The following is a 15,634-nucleotide window of genomic DNA, read 5'->3' on the forward strand; positions in this document are numbered from 1 at the left end:
GAGTGAAGTTGCATAGATTTTTATTTTGCATTTTATGGCTTAGCAAAATCTTCATGATTTCTTTCACAAAAATAATTTTTGTCTGATACAGGTGAAATTTTACACAGTAGTAGCTAGATAGTTGGTGCATAAATGTCAGTGTGCATTTTGCTGTTTAAGGTGATTCAATTTTTTTTGTGATCTACCCAATTTTGTGTGTACACATTTTTTTTAGAAAAATTAAACATTACATTTTAAAAAATTCCACAGGCCAATATATTTCTCAAACAACAAACTGTGATACTGAAGTTTGTTGGCATAACTATACAGCATATTTGTGCAAAATTTGGTGCCAAATGGAAAAATGTTGTGATGCAAGGGACTTTTTTAACGATGCTGGTAAAAGGAAAGAAAAAAAATCCTACTCAAAAAGTTGTATAGATACAATATTGAAAGTTGGTTGCATTACTATATCTGAGGACTTACACCTCAGAAAAAATATGGGGAAAATTCATTGAAAAATATAGAAGTTAGAAATTTCACTATAGTGTCCCGTTAATGTTTTAGTACATAATATCTATTTCTAAAAACTTGAAAAGTCAAGAGCTTCAAAGGTCTAGTATATTCCAATTTTCTTGTGTTATGAAATGAGATGATAGAGTTCTGGTAAACTTATGTTTAGGAAAAAACCCTTGTAATTAAGTATATTTAACACACTGCAGAATGTTAAAAACTTCAGAGTAAAAATATCTACTGAGAAACAAGTACAGTATACATGGAGGTTTCAAAACCATAGGTCTACTCTTAAACACAATTTCATATTTAAAAGTAGTATACTACATTCTACCACAACAAAACAAATACACTGACGAGCAATAAAATGCAACATCTCAAGATATTTGAGAAAAGAGAGAGAAACGTTTTGGTATGTACTGAATCTTAGAAAATGTTCTCAAAGATTGCCAGAAGAATTGAACTCAACAATAAGCAATAATAGCCAGCAATTGAACATCCAAAAGTTATTGTGTTATGCAGCTGAAAATTAATACCTATGAATGCAAATCTTTGTTTCCATAGCCTAATCCTTATCTCCTCGATGTGTGAGGGAGGAATTTCTCTAACCTTCTACACAGCAAGAATGGGAAAGATACCGGTGAGCTCAAGAGGATGCTGGTAAGGCAGTAGCTTTGGTAGAGGATGGACAGAGCATGCGTTATGTGGCTGAGTTGTTACAATGTGCTCTATCAACAATTTTATGTACTGTGCAAAGGTATCAGAAACTGGGCTCATACTCTCACTGGCCAGGATCTGGTAGAGAGGGTCAACTTCTGCAAGGGATTACCAGTTCTTGCACCTTCAAATTCTGCTTGACAGGCATAGTACTATGGTTCAAGCCAGAAGACAGCCTGAACAGGTACAAGGTGTGAATATCAGTGAGTGGACAGAGAGGAGGAGATTACGTGATGCTGAGCTCTACTCCAGAGGGCTTGCTACGGGCCCAGATCTGATGCAACATCAACATCAACGGTCACGTTTTGCAACAAATCATGGGGACTAGGTTGATGAACATTGGGAAGAAGCTCTCTTCATGGATTAATCTCTAATTAGCCTCAGATCCCCAGATGGAAGAGAAAGGGTGTGGAGGAGATGAAGAGAAAAGTTTTCTCCATACAACTTTCCTTCACGAACAGCGGTTCTGTAATGGTTTGGGCATTCATCCTCCTTGGCTGCCAAAAACAGAGCTCGACTTTGTGGAAGGTGGGTCACATTTGGCCCATCGCTACATTGAACAAATCCTGGAAGAACATGTTCTTCCTTATGCACCACTCATCGGTGGAGATTTCCTGCTAATGGATGACAATGTGCGCCCTCATGTGGCAAGATATGTCCTTCAGCACCTCGATGAAGTAACTGATGCAAAAGCCTTGAACATGTCCAGATCTGAATTCACTTGATCATCTATGGGACATTTTGGGATGAAAAGTGCATCGCCATAGTCCAGAAACTATGCAGGAGCTTAGGAAAGTCCTTCAAGAAGAATAGTAGCTGATTTATTAAGAGGATATTGTGGCTCTGATCAGGAGAACGCCTCAATAGCTTGAAACTGTGATTCATGCCAGAGGTCGTAATACATATTTCTGAAAGTGTATGCGATGGTGTAGAAACGCAGTGTACCGGGCGAGTTGGCCGTGCGGTTAGGAGCGTGCAGCTGTGAGCTTGCATCCAGGAGAAAGTGGGTTCGAACCCCACTGTTGGCAGTGGTTTTCTGTGGTTTCCCATTTTCACACCAGGCAAATGCTGGGGCAGTACCTTAATTAAGGCCACAGTTGCTTCCTTCCAATTCCTAGGCCTTTTCTATCCCATCGTTGCCATAAGACCTATCTGTGTCGGTGCAACATAAAGCAAATTGAAAAAATAATGCAGTGCAACAGTAACTGCAACATTTGAGAGAAATTTGTTAAGAAGGAGCCCCATTTTTTCAGTCTTGAATCAGTTAAACAATTTTAAAGCTTTTCAGTTTGTCAAACACTAATTGCAACATGTATAACACTAAAACACCTGTATTTTTTCCATTTCCTTCCTTATTAATATCACAATTTTTTTTTTTTTTTTTGCTAGTTGCTTTACGTCACACCGGCACAGATAGGCCTTATGGCGACGATGGGACAGGAAAGGGTTAGGAGTGGGAAGGAAGCAGCCGTGGCCTTAATTAAGATACAGCCCCAGCATTTGCCTGGTGTGAAAATGAAATGGGAAACCACGGAAAACCATTTTCAGGGCTGCCGACAGTGACAATTTCTTTTTATAGGTATGTTTTAGTGTTATACATTTTTATAATTATTGTTTTGACAGGGTGAAAACTTTAAAGTTGTATCTGAGTGAAAGGAAATAAAAATGAACTGTCCATAAACAATGTTAAATTTTGATGCAAACAAGGGCAAATTTAGCAAGTTTCATCCCTGTGAATAATTTGTTATAAACTCTCATTTCTCCCAAAGAAAATTGCTCTGGATATCTCATTAGTAGCGAGTTAATGACAAGTATAAAGATAACAATACACACAAAACAGTCGCTGATTTCAATAAAGTAAATTCACTTCCTTTTCAAAATCTGAATTATTGCATTTTTTTTTTGCTTGTCACTGTAAAACACAATGAAACATCACTCATCAAAATTTGAGCAGATACATATATCTTTACTTCACTAAGATAAAATGTTAAATGTCTTAAATATCTGCAAAGATCTGAAACATAAACTGAGTAGTGAAGCCCTATGAACATTCATAGTTGGGTTAATTATATCACCAAAACCCAAAATGCTGGGACTTCTTGATGCAGGGTAGAAGAGGCAGGAGAGAGGTTCAGAGGTTACTTTTAATTAGAATAGTTATAGTGATCATAACCAAAAAGAATCAGGTCTTGAGGAAGAACAAGCATCCTTGGTTAACTTGCCGAGTTTGTTGAACATCAGTTCTAGTTCTACAGATCGTACAAAAACAAAATTGAAATTAGTACACTAAGCAAATTTGCTGAATGGTACAGCCATGTAGCAGTAAACTTATATTCCGGATATGGGTTCAAACCTAAGTGTCAGCAGCCCATGTTTCTCATTTATTTTCATACCAGGCAGAAGCAAAGGTTCTACATCAACCCTTCAACCTGGTATTTTAATGCCCAGAAGCTCGTTCCTTAAATGATATTTCCAATTTGTGTATTATCTGCCCCATAGTTAACACAGCAGGCACTCGGGTAGGATCCAAAAACACCACAACCATCTCGACCACATGATGATGATGTCATCCGTTCAGTTCCGACCATCGGCGATTCTATGAATTAGCACTCTCCAAGTTGTCCTATTCCACACTGCCTCCTTTAGTTGCTCCAGGATGAGGGTTGAGTCGGTTTAAATGGTGCCTAACCAATGAGTCCTCTGGCGACCTGGTCTTCTTGTACCGCTGATCATTCCTAGCACGTTTGCTTTTTTTAATGCATCTGATCGCATAACATGGCCAAAGTATGCTAATCTCAGCTTCAAAATCTTACCAACCAAAGACATACGGGGCTTGATGTGCTCTGAAACTGCCTTATTGGTGATTTTTGCAGTCCATGGTATCCGTAAGATTCTTCGCCAACATCAGAGCTCAAAAGCGTCGATCTTCCTTTTGTCTGCCTGTTTCAGCATCCAGCTATCACATCCATACGTGAACAGTGGGAATATAATCGCATTAACTAATCTGTACTTGGTAGTCAAACTTATATCTCTGCTCTTTCAGATCAGGGACATAGTCATCATAGCAATACGTCCAAGCGAAATTCGTCTTTTGATATAGGACCGCAATCTGCACTTTGACTGATTTTGGCTCTTAAGAAGATGAAATCCCCCACACTCTCTATCTCTTCCCCATTTAGCTTTAGACAAACTGTACCACAGTCATCCAATCATAACTTTGGTCTTTTTAGATGAAATCCCCCACACTCTCTATCTCTCCCCCATTTAGCTTTAGACAAACTGTACCACAGTCATCCACAGTCATAACTTTGGTCTTTTTAATACTGAGATAGAGGCCCATTTTTTCACTTTATCATTGAGGCAGGAAATTAAAAGCTTTAGATCTTCTTCTGTTTCTGCCAGCAAGGTTGTATCATCAGCACATCTCAAATTGTTTATAATTCTTCCTCCAATCTTCACACCAATGTCGAGTTTCTCTATTTTTAACTTCCGCATAATTATTTCTGCACACAGATTGAAAAGGAATTGTGAAAGAATGCAGCCTTGACGGATACCCTTTTCAATTTTAAATGATTCAGTGTCACCATATGGTGAGCGAACTGCTGCCTCTTGTTCTGTATACAGTGAACGTATCAACTGAGTCAGATGTAACGGTACCCCCAAGTCCATCATGGCTTCCCATAGTCTGTCATGCTCAACACAGTCAAAGGCTTTTCCGTAGTCAATAAAACCCATGTAGACTGTTTTCTGGTATTCATGCGCTTTCTCTATGATCCACCGCAGATTAGCAATATGATAGGGGTGCCACGATCTTGATGGAAACCAGCTTGAACATCAGGTAACTGAGTTTCAAGGATGGGTGCAAGACGTTTCTGTATGATTTTTAGAAGAACTTTGCTAGCGTGTGGAATCAAAGCTACAGTGCGATAATTAGAGCAGTCACTGATATCTCCTTTCTTAGGCAATGGGGTAAAGGATCTTTTCCATCCTCTTGGCCAGGTGGTAGTTTGCCATATCTTCTGGCACAAAGCAGTGATAGCTGTCAAATGGACAGGCTTTAGCAGTTCAGCTGGGATACAATCATAAACAGGAACTTAATTATCTGGTAACTGTTTCAGTGCTCATTCCACTTCTTCCTGCAGGATATCTGGTTCTAATTCATATGGTTCAATGCTACATGGTGGAACAGCTTTATCATTGTGGGAATATAGCTGTTGAGTATACTCACGCCATCAGTTCTTAATACTTTGTTGTGCAGTCAAGATCTTCCTATCCTTGTATCTTATTGCTCCTCTACGAGCACTAAAAGAAGTTTGAACTTTCTTTACCTGCATGAAAAGGTTCCGGGTGTGACCCTTCTTGGAGTACTCTTCTAATTGGTGGCACTGCTGTCTCCAGTGTATTTCCTTGCAGCTTGTTGAAAATCCGCATTGAGCTGTCTAACGAGATCTCTATTACCATCAGTCTTGGCTGATCTCATTTGATCTGCGATCTGTTTGTTATGTGCAGAGAGCCATTTGTGATGCTTCTCTGGTTTCTTCTACAATACGTTTTCTTGTGCTGCTGAAGTAATGATGGACTCTATTTCTTGCCACAGCTCATCAAGATGCTTGTCATCAGTCTCAAGCAATTCAGATTTGTTCTTAAGCTCAATGGAGTATTAAGTTTGGACCTTAGAGACATCATACTTTTTTGGAGGAGCAAGCTTCTTAATTATGTAAAATTTAACTCTAATTTTGGCTGCAAGTAGTTGATGATCTGAGCCACAGTCTGCACCAGGAAAGGTTTTCACAGAATGGATGGAGCTACTCCATCGTTGGCTACATAAAATGTAATCAATCTGGTTGTGACATACACCATCAGGGGATGTCCAGGTATACAGCTGACGTTTTTAGGTTGTTTGTACCAAGTGTTCATGATTCTAAACTGATTTTCCATGCAGAATTGGAACAGTCGGTCACCAGCATCATTACGCTCCCCTAGACCAAAGCCACCAGTGTGATGCTGAGGTCTTTTTTGTGCCCCTATTTTTGCACTGAGGTCACCCATGATATAAAATATATTATTTTTAGGCATCTGATGTAGATTTTCTTCTAATATAGAATAGAAGGATTCAATTTCATCCTCTGATGCCATTGACGTTGGAGCATAGACTTGTAAAATAGTGATCTTGAGTGGTTTCCCTCGTAAACGGATGGCTAAAATACGGTCACTGACTACTGTGTAACTTTCCACAGTTGCTGCAATTTTCTTGTTCACAATGAAAGCTACACCATTCTGCTTTTGTTATCATTTCCAGAATAATAAATTGTAAAGTCATCTGACTTGAAGAAGCCATTTCTTGTCCAATGCAACTCGCTAATACCAAGTAGATCAATGGTCAATCTGATAATTTCATTCTTAACAATATCAAGTTTCCCTTTACTCATTCCTCTAACATTCCATGTTGCGATATGATGGGTTGTCATACAGCGCAGATCCTTCCTTTCATCAGGGACAACATCGGCAAGTGGGCTTCCAGAAGGATTTACCCCATTCACGTAATTCAAACCGAGATTACTTGTAAGGGACCGTTGCCCTTCCCCAGCAGCATATTCGGTACTTAATGGCCTGGGGGTCTTACCATTGTGTACCATACTTGAAACAACTGAGAGACTTCCCATAGAATTTTCTTGTTAATAATACACGAGTGGTTTACCACTGCCCTCTCCTGCGCAGTCATAATGTCCTTGCCGTTGACACTTGGGTGTTCATCCACCTTAGACATTCACCTACACTGTTGCTGTCCAGCAACAGGAGGCAGCTGCTCCTAACATGGAGAACAGACGCTGTTTTATGGGCTCAGGTGGCATTTCCTCCACCCTGGGGACCATCACGCCACCTAGAGAGACTCATCCGCCCGAAGCCGTTGGTCCCCACAGGGAGTCGAGTTATTTACCGTCGCTCAACACTCGGAGTTGAGTCGCTGACTGTATGGTCTACTTCATTATCGTAGCAGGATTCTCGACCACGTAGTATACGATTATCTAAATCTCAACCAGTAACCACGACAACCTTGCCAGTAAATGATCCCAACTATGATATTAATAGTGTGTGGTTCTGGAGAGGCCTGGTGCTGGTCTTTCAAGATGACGCCCATGGGCGACCTGAAAAACTACCTAGAATGAAGTCTAAAGTTGAAGATAGCTATTATATTAAAAGTAATTCATATAGAAAAAGAGTAAATCTGATTACAGATTCTGAATTAATTACTGGAAACCCAAACTCCACGGCGCAACAGCCCCGAGGGGCCATGGCCTACCAAGCAACCGCTGCTCAGCCCGAAGGCCTGCAGATTACAACGTGTCGTGTGGTCAGCACGACGGATCCTCTCGGCCGTTATTTTTGGCTCTCTACACCGGGGCCGCCATCTCACCGTCAGATTACTCCTCAATTGTGATCACGTAGGCAGAGTGGACCTCGAACCAGCCCTCAGATGCAGGTAAAAATTCCTGACCTGGCTGGGAATTGAACCTGGGGCCTCTGGGTAAAAGGCAGGCACGCTACCCTTACACCATGGAGCCGGCTATTAATTACTGGAGTTTTACATTAATTTTACATAATAATAATAATAATAATAATAATAATAATAATAATAATAATAATAAAAAACTATAGTCTCAACTCCTGCAAACACACTTTTGGATTTGACGTGATTTAAGCTGCTTGCATTTTAATTCCAAAGTTCCTTTTAGCTCTTACCATATGGTACAAAAACCAAAATTATATTGAGCAACCTATAATTAATAATTAACGACATTTAATTACATTAATTTTATAGGTAAACACTAAATGTCTCACCAGAGATCTTTTCAATGCCATTATTCTATAGCATGGAGTGCAAAATGGACCTTCTTCCCCACCATTAAAAAGATCTTACTACTTCTGCAAGGTTTGAACCCATAATTAGGGGGATCCAGAGGCTGACACTCCACCACTGATCCATAGAAGGAGCTAGTACACTAACAGCAGTTTACATAAAACAGGGACATATCTGATAATACACTGACTGACAGAGCAAATGCAACACCAAGAAGGAGTGGTTCGAAAGGGATGAAAGTTGGGGAAAAAACAGAGACGGCACGGACGAATAATTGATGTTTATTTCAAACCGATATGCAGGTTACACAATGCGCACGGCATCGACTCAGTAGGATGTAGGACCACCGCGAGCGGCGATGCACGCAGAAACACGTCGAGGTACAGAATCAATAAGAGTGCGGATGGTGTCCTGAGGGATGGTTCTCCATTCTCTGTCAACCATTTGCCACAGTTGGTCGTCCGTACGAGGCTGGGGCAGAGTTTGCAAACGGCGTCCAATGAGATCCCACACGTGTTCGATTGGTGAGAGATCCGGAGAGTACGCTGGCCACGGAAGCATCTGTACACCTCGTAGAGCCTGTTGGGAGATGCGAGCAGTGTGTGGGCGGGCATTATCCTGCTGAAACAGAGCATTGGGCAGCCCCTGAAGGTACGGGAGTGCCACCGGCCGCAGCACATGCTGCACGTAGCGGTGGGCATTTAACGTGCCTTGAATACACACTAGAGGTGACGTGGAATCATACGCAATAGCGCCCCAAACCATGATGCCGCGTTGTCTAGCGGTAGGGCGCTCCACAGTTACTGCCGGATTTGACCTTTCTCCACGCCGACGCCACACTCGTCTGCGGTGACTATCACTGACAGAACAGAAGCGTGACTCATCGGAGAACACGACGTTCCGCCATTCCCTCATCCAAGTCGCTCTAGCCCGGCACCATGCCTGGCGTGCACGTCTATGCTGTGGAGTCAATGGTAGTCTTCTGAGCGGACGACGGGAGTGCAGGCCTCCTTCAACCAATCGACGGGAAATTGTTCTGGTCGATATTGGAACAGCCAGGGTGTCTTGCACATGCTGAAGAATGGCGGTTGATGTGGCGTGCGGGGCTGCCACCGCTTGGCGGCGGATGCGCCGATCCTCGCGTGCTGACGTCACTCGGGCTGCGCCTGGACCCCTCGCACGTGCCACATGTCCCTGCGCCAACCATCTTCGCCACAGGCGCTGCACCGTAGACACATCCCTATGGGTATCGGCTGCGATTTGACGAAGCGACCAACCTGCCCTTCTCAGCCCGATCACCATACCCCTCGTAAAGTCGTCTGTCTGCTGGAAATGCCTCCATTGACGGCGGCCTGGCATTCTTAGCTATACACGTGTCCTGTGGCACACGACAACACGTTCTACAATGACTGTCGGCTGAGAAATCACGGTACGAAGTGGGCCATTCGCCAACGCCGTGTCCCATTTATCGTTCGCTATGTGCGCAGCACAGCGGCGCATTTCACATCATGAGCATACCTCAGTGACGTCAGTCTACCCTGCAATTGGCATAAAGTTCTGACCACTCCTTCTTGGTGTTGCATTTGCTCTGTCAGTCAGTGTATATTCTGAATTAGTCAAAAATGACTTACTGGGGTGAAGGGTATAGCAGAAGTTGCAGTGGTAGTGACACCTAAAGGAACTTTGAAGTACTTAGTTTGGTCATCAGAGGCTTACAGAATGGCAAAAGGTTTAACAACCTGTAATGTATCACAGAGAAAATGGAGGGAACCCTAAAACGTGTTTAAGGAGTTCATCCAAGATATAAAACAAAACTAACAAAAATCTTACCTGAAAATAATAACTGGTGCCTTTCTGTTCACATCTGCTTTCACTAATTTAAGCAGTTCAGCTGGTTTTTGTGAACGACCCAGGCGAACAAATTTCTGGGGCACGTGAGGAAGAACATGGTGTAGATGACCACTTGTCACCTTCTTCAATGATTCTGGCTGGACCATAATAAGAAAATATAATAATTGTTACTATGACATGGAAATTTCCTGTAATACATGAGATTCATGGAAATGGAAGTCAGGTATGAGTTCCTGTCACTTTTATGTGGCAAAATTATACAGTACTTTGTTTGATGATGTTAATAATGCTAACGGCTTCAATTTCTTGTTTCTTCTTCAACCATACTGTGATAATGAAAGTTGGGAGTGCAGGAGGTCGGCAGAAGTCTACAATGCTGACGAGAGGTGACAATGACGGCGCAGCAGCAACCAAAACAATACCACCATCAATATTGTTGATGCCCCTTTGAAGAAGGTAAGAGAATCACCTACAGGCCTATATAAAGAACAGAGTCAGCAAATGACAATCAATCTTGCATCAATCACAAGTGAGTTACAACACGGTCGTGGGTCCTTGTGTCAGCCAGTAATGTAGTGAATCAAGACTGTCTCTGATTATCAGGCGAGCAGAAAGCTGTGAAGTGAACTGTTCTGGAATAAGATTGCATGTCAGAGAGCAGAGTTCAATGTGCAGTTGTGCTGTGTGATCAGCAGAGTGAGTGACGAAAATCAAAAATGCGAGTGAACTTGTAAATAACTATAAATAGGCCCAGTAGTTTCACAAATTTAATCCTCAGTAAAACATTTTATGAACTCTGGGTAACCTGCCACAACAACAGAAATTAGAATGTATTACATACAATGAGTGTACTGCAGTTAAAAACATCCTTTGTTGGCTATAACAGAATAAAAATTCCTACGCAAAAATCACTGGCTGATATATTTAGAGGGGGAATACGATGCTATAAAATAAAAATGATGAATGACATTGAAACTTTTCTGTGCAGATTGTGAATCTGAAGTGGACCATATCAAAAAGAGTAAGGCAAAGCAGGAGAGCTCAACATTGATTTTGAAGAAAATGAAGGTTTTTGGTGAATATATGTCGGGGCCCTGTTTCATTAAACTTGACAGGTGCAACAAATTCAACAATTATATCAGATCTGACAAATTTGACAATATGCCATGACAATTTTCTGTTTCATAAATGTTACAAGTTTCCCTTACGTGACAGGCAAAATACTGTAACTTGTCAAAGTCAAGGAATTTGTTTCATAACTGCTACAATTTAAAGTCAAACCTGAAGTTTACTGTACTGTATTTACTGCATTAGATGGCTCTGGAAAGCGATATCAATAATTGAATACGATGCACAATGATCGACTATTTATACATAAAAAATAAACAGTAAATATAACCTTAATTATTTTCCTACTCACTCAGGCAAAATGGCAAGTCATTTTGATAAGATTATGGTATTAAACAGGCAATGCAGTGCACGCAGAATTCGCTCTAGAGATGTGAGTGAATACTTTCTTCATGTTTGTGACTGCAAATGTATAATGTATTCAGTTGATGTTTTGCTAATACAATATTTCTCTTTGAATACAAAGTCACTGAAATTGAAAGTTAGGTTACAATCTGTTACCTAAAAACCCTGGCGTGGTCTCATTTCAATTTCTTCATTACACTCACTACTGCTGCTACTACTGTAACTAGAGTTCATTATCTGCAAGAGAATTTAAATAACAAAACATTCACAACAATAAACTCCCAAGTTATATACACATTACATGCTACATATAAAGGAGAAACGGTCACGTTTGCAAGGACAGTTCTACAAATTTGTAAATATGTCAACAAATAATGACATATCAGATATATGTCTGTTTCATAACAGACAATTTTTTCAGCTTCTTACCTGTCAGCTCAAAAGGTTTATAAAACACACATTTGTAAAATTGTCATAATAATCTACAAAATATGTAAATATGTAAACCTGTCTGACAATTTCCTGTTACCCGTAAAATTATAACTGTTATGGAAGAGGGCCCTAGTTATTGTAGACTTATGCTGGTTCTGATACTAATAATGATAATGTTCTTGATAATAAGGAAGAGCTAGATGGAGACAGGAGAGAACTAAAGATGATGTTTAGTATGATCTATAGAAATATGATCTTCCAGGTTATATAACATGAATGTGAAAACAATTTGAGAAATTCATTTGGCAGAGATCAAATGAAGCAGTTGATTGCAATGATTTAGGTAGTCAGATGAAATGGTGAACAAGGTAATCTTGTTTTGTGTTGATATAAAAGTTGAACTTTTCAGATGGTCACTGGCAAGACCCTGAACAATAGTGAACACTTTCTGCACTTTGGCATCCTACTATAGACAAATGATAACACAGATGCTGAAGTACTGTATCATCTCAGAAGTCTAGTGAAGCCTTTTGTTGTCTCATTGAGAGGGACTTTGACAACCATGACTCAGTGTCCAGACCAATGTTTACAATACTGCACTAATATCAATATTTGTGGATACAGGATTAAGATTTTTTTTTAAAAAACAATTTTCTTTACGCCACACCAGCACAGAAAGATCTTACGGCGACGTTGGGACAGGAAACAGCTAGGAGTGGGAAAGAATCAACTGTGACCTTGATTAACGTACAACCCCAGCATTTGGTGTGAAAATGGGAAACCATGGAAAACCACCTTCAGGGCTGCCGACAGGGGGGTTTGAATCCACTGTCTCCCGAATGCAAGCTCACAGCTACGCGACCATAACCGCACAAGCACAGGCTCTACAATTTATAAGCTAAGATGACATTATATAAATCATATTGTACACCCACCTTCACGTATAGCTTGGAAACTACCACGTTAACGGGACAAGACAAGACAACTCAAAACTCCAAGCTGCAGAAATGAAGTTCCTACGCACAATGATACAGTAGACCAGGAAGGACAAGTTCAGGAATGAAAAAGTCAGAGAGGAGATGGGAATAGGAGACTCCCTACTAAAGAGGATACAGAAAGCAAGACTAAAGTTTTTAGGCCATGTAAGAAGGAAGAGTGCAAGCAGGACTGCAAGAAGAGAATATGAAAGAGAAGTAAAAGGAAAAAGACCAGTGAGCAGACCCAGAGGAAAATGGACTGATCTGATGAAGAAAGATGTCAAGGAGAGAGGAGAAGATTATGAGAGAACAGTGGTTCATGGACACCCGGGCAAGTGGAGATGGTCAACGATGATGATGATAATGATGATGTATGCTGATAATGTTTATAATGCCATATGCTAAATAAAACAACAACAACAACAACAACAACTAGGGGGGATGGTGTATGGAGAGGAACAATATTAGGAGTTGACAGTATTTGAAAATAAAACACATGTAATCAACTAACCGCTATAATATCACCCAAAGCATCAGGTAAACTGGTGGGCATGGTGGCACTTGCTAATGTCAGCTGAACACCTTCATACACATCAGTTCCTTCTGGAGATGTATTAAACTGAAACTGAAATTTAAAGAACACAGAATAACAGTTAAAAATTAAAAATATTAATACAAGTGCATGGAAAATGAAATTCAGTATGGTATAGTACTTACAAGAAAACGACGAAGAAAATGTTGAAGATGTTCACTGAAACTATCATCCAAAAGTGTGTCAGCTTCATCTAGGATAACATGCCGCACCTGATTCATCCTGTACACACCTACAACACAGTGAGTCAAGTTACTCCAAAGCATGGACATCCAACATATTTAACACTATACTCTTGTATTTTACACCTCAGTACTAAAAGATTCTGGAAGTGGATACTGATGACATATTACGTAAATGCTCAAGTAGAAAACTTTAACGATAACAAAGAATTTGTTTCTGTGAAAGCCGTTTCTCTTCTGTTTCAACTCACTTAATCTAACTGTGAGGTTCTTCAGTCTGTCAAAAACCAATTCAGGATAAAATAAATTTAGAAAATACTGAAAAAAAACAAAAAAAAAACACATTAAATAAGAGGTTTTAACTGAAAAAGATTTAATGGTATCGTTTTCACGTATGAACTGTTATTTCTGTTTTCTTTTCTAGGTATTTTCTAAATTTATTTTATCCTGAATTGGTTTTCGACAGAATGAACAATCTCAGTTATAGATTCCAAAGAATGTACTGGCACAGAGAGACTGAGATATCTTAAAACGTTTTAACACCTAGTGTGTCCATATTATCATGGCCTTCGCTCTTTTCTTTAGATCGCTAGCAGTGCTTTGTATAGCCCTGGAATTGATTGCTGACTATGAAGACCAGTTAAGGAAACTAGTGGAAACTATGTGTGAGCACATTACGATGCAGTGTGAACATGTAATTGCAAATATTACTCCTATTGGTACCTAAAACACTGCAATGCGCTTGTGTTAGCTATTCACTCGGGACATATATTCATGTATGTAAGATGCTGGAGGTTATGCTATCTAATGATGATGATGATGATGCTTGTTTTTAAAGGGGCCTAACATCTAGGTCATCGGCCCCTAATGGTACGAAATGAGAACAAAATGTAACAACAAAAAGTAAAAAATTCATCCACTGACCAGAATTCGAAACGTTGATGACAACGAATAAATGGATGGATATGAATTTAATACAATCAGTGGATCCGACCCACAATGCCCCACATTCCCAGAAACTAGCGTTAAACAATAGTATTACTGATCAAGGGACTGCTTCTAAAGCACAATACTGAATCGATGATGCATGTAGTCTACTTTTTTTTTTTTTGCTATTTGCTTTACGTCGCACCTACACAGGTAGGTCTTATGGCGACGATAGGACAGGAAAGGCCTAGGAATGGGAAGGAAGTGGCCATGGCCTTAATTAAGATACAGCCCCGGCATTTGCCTGGCATGAAAATGGGAAACCACGGAAAACCATTTTCAGGGCTGCCGACAGTGGGGTTCGAACCCACTATCTCCCGGATGCGAGCTCACAGCTGCGCGCCCCTAACCGCACGGCCAACTCACCCAGTGCATGTAGTCTAAACGAGTCCAAAATCCAGGTCATCGGCCCCTCATAATGGTACTTATCGCTAGGAAAGTAGACCATGGTATTTGTCATGTTGTGGTACTAATCAAAAGTAGCGTACACTCGCGGTATTCCACACATTATGGTACTACTCACAGGTAATGTTACGCGCACATGTAACGCAGAACTATGGTGTTTCTCACACTGCGGCACCATTTACAGGCAACGCAAACCTATGGTGTTCCTCACATAGGTGTACTAATCACAGGGACTCATACTATCCCATGGTGTTCCCATGGGAGGCAAGGCAGACCCATGGTGTCGCTCATATAGTGGTACTAATCACAGGTACTGGAACACCCACCCTGATTCACACACCGTCGCTACTAATGACAAACCTACTGTACTTAATATGGTGGTACTACGTGTAAGCGTGTGGTACTAATTACAAGTAGTCTCATGGTTCTAATTCGATCATCCCTTGGCTGGCCCTTTTAGTCGCTTCGTACGACAGGCATGGGATATCATGGGCGTATTCTTCGTCTGCATCCCCCACCCACAGGGGTTGTGTGTTTGGTCTGCGAGAGCTATTTTATTTTGTTCAAGTCCGCCGGCAAGCCGGTTATGACCTCCCTATCCGCCACCTGGGATGTGCCACGTGGGAGTATCACCTCTCCCCCCGCTACGCCAGCGGTTATGCTATCT

The 15,634-nt window shown here is 40.8% G+C and overlaps 1 protein-coding gene across 5 annotated transcripts in view; it reads right to left on the bottom strand.

Annotated features, from left to right (window-relative positions):
- The window catches only part of Dbp21E2 (putative ATP-dependent RNA helicase Dbp21E2), a 100,749-nt gene that overhangs the window by 20,365 nt on the left and 64,750 nt on the right, over nucleotides 1-15,634 (bottom strand). For all 5 annotated transcript variants that reach the window (XM_067154049.2, XM_067154047.2, XM_067154050.2 and 2 more), the window contains exons 8-10: nucleotides 13,519-13,625; nucleotides 13,313-13,426; nucleotides 9,899-10,056 (exon numbers count right to left, since the gene is read on the bottom strand). In XM_067154049.2, the coding sequence (XP_067010150.2) occupies nucleotides 9,899-10,056; nucleotides 13,313-13,426; nucleotides 13,519-13,625 (379 nt within the window). The remainder of the gene's footprint in view (nucleotides 1-9,898; nucleotides 10,057-13,312; nucleotides 13,427-13,518; nucleotides 13,626-15,634) is intronic.

The sequence above is a fragment of the Anabrus simplex genome, chromosome 9 (genome assembly GCF_040414725.1).
Source record: "Anabrus simplex isolate iqAnaSimp1 chromosome 9, ASM4041472v1, whole genome shotgun sequence".
NCBI lineage: Eukaryota > Metazoa > Arthropoda > Insecta > Orthoptera > Tettigoniidae > Anabrus > Anabrus simplex.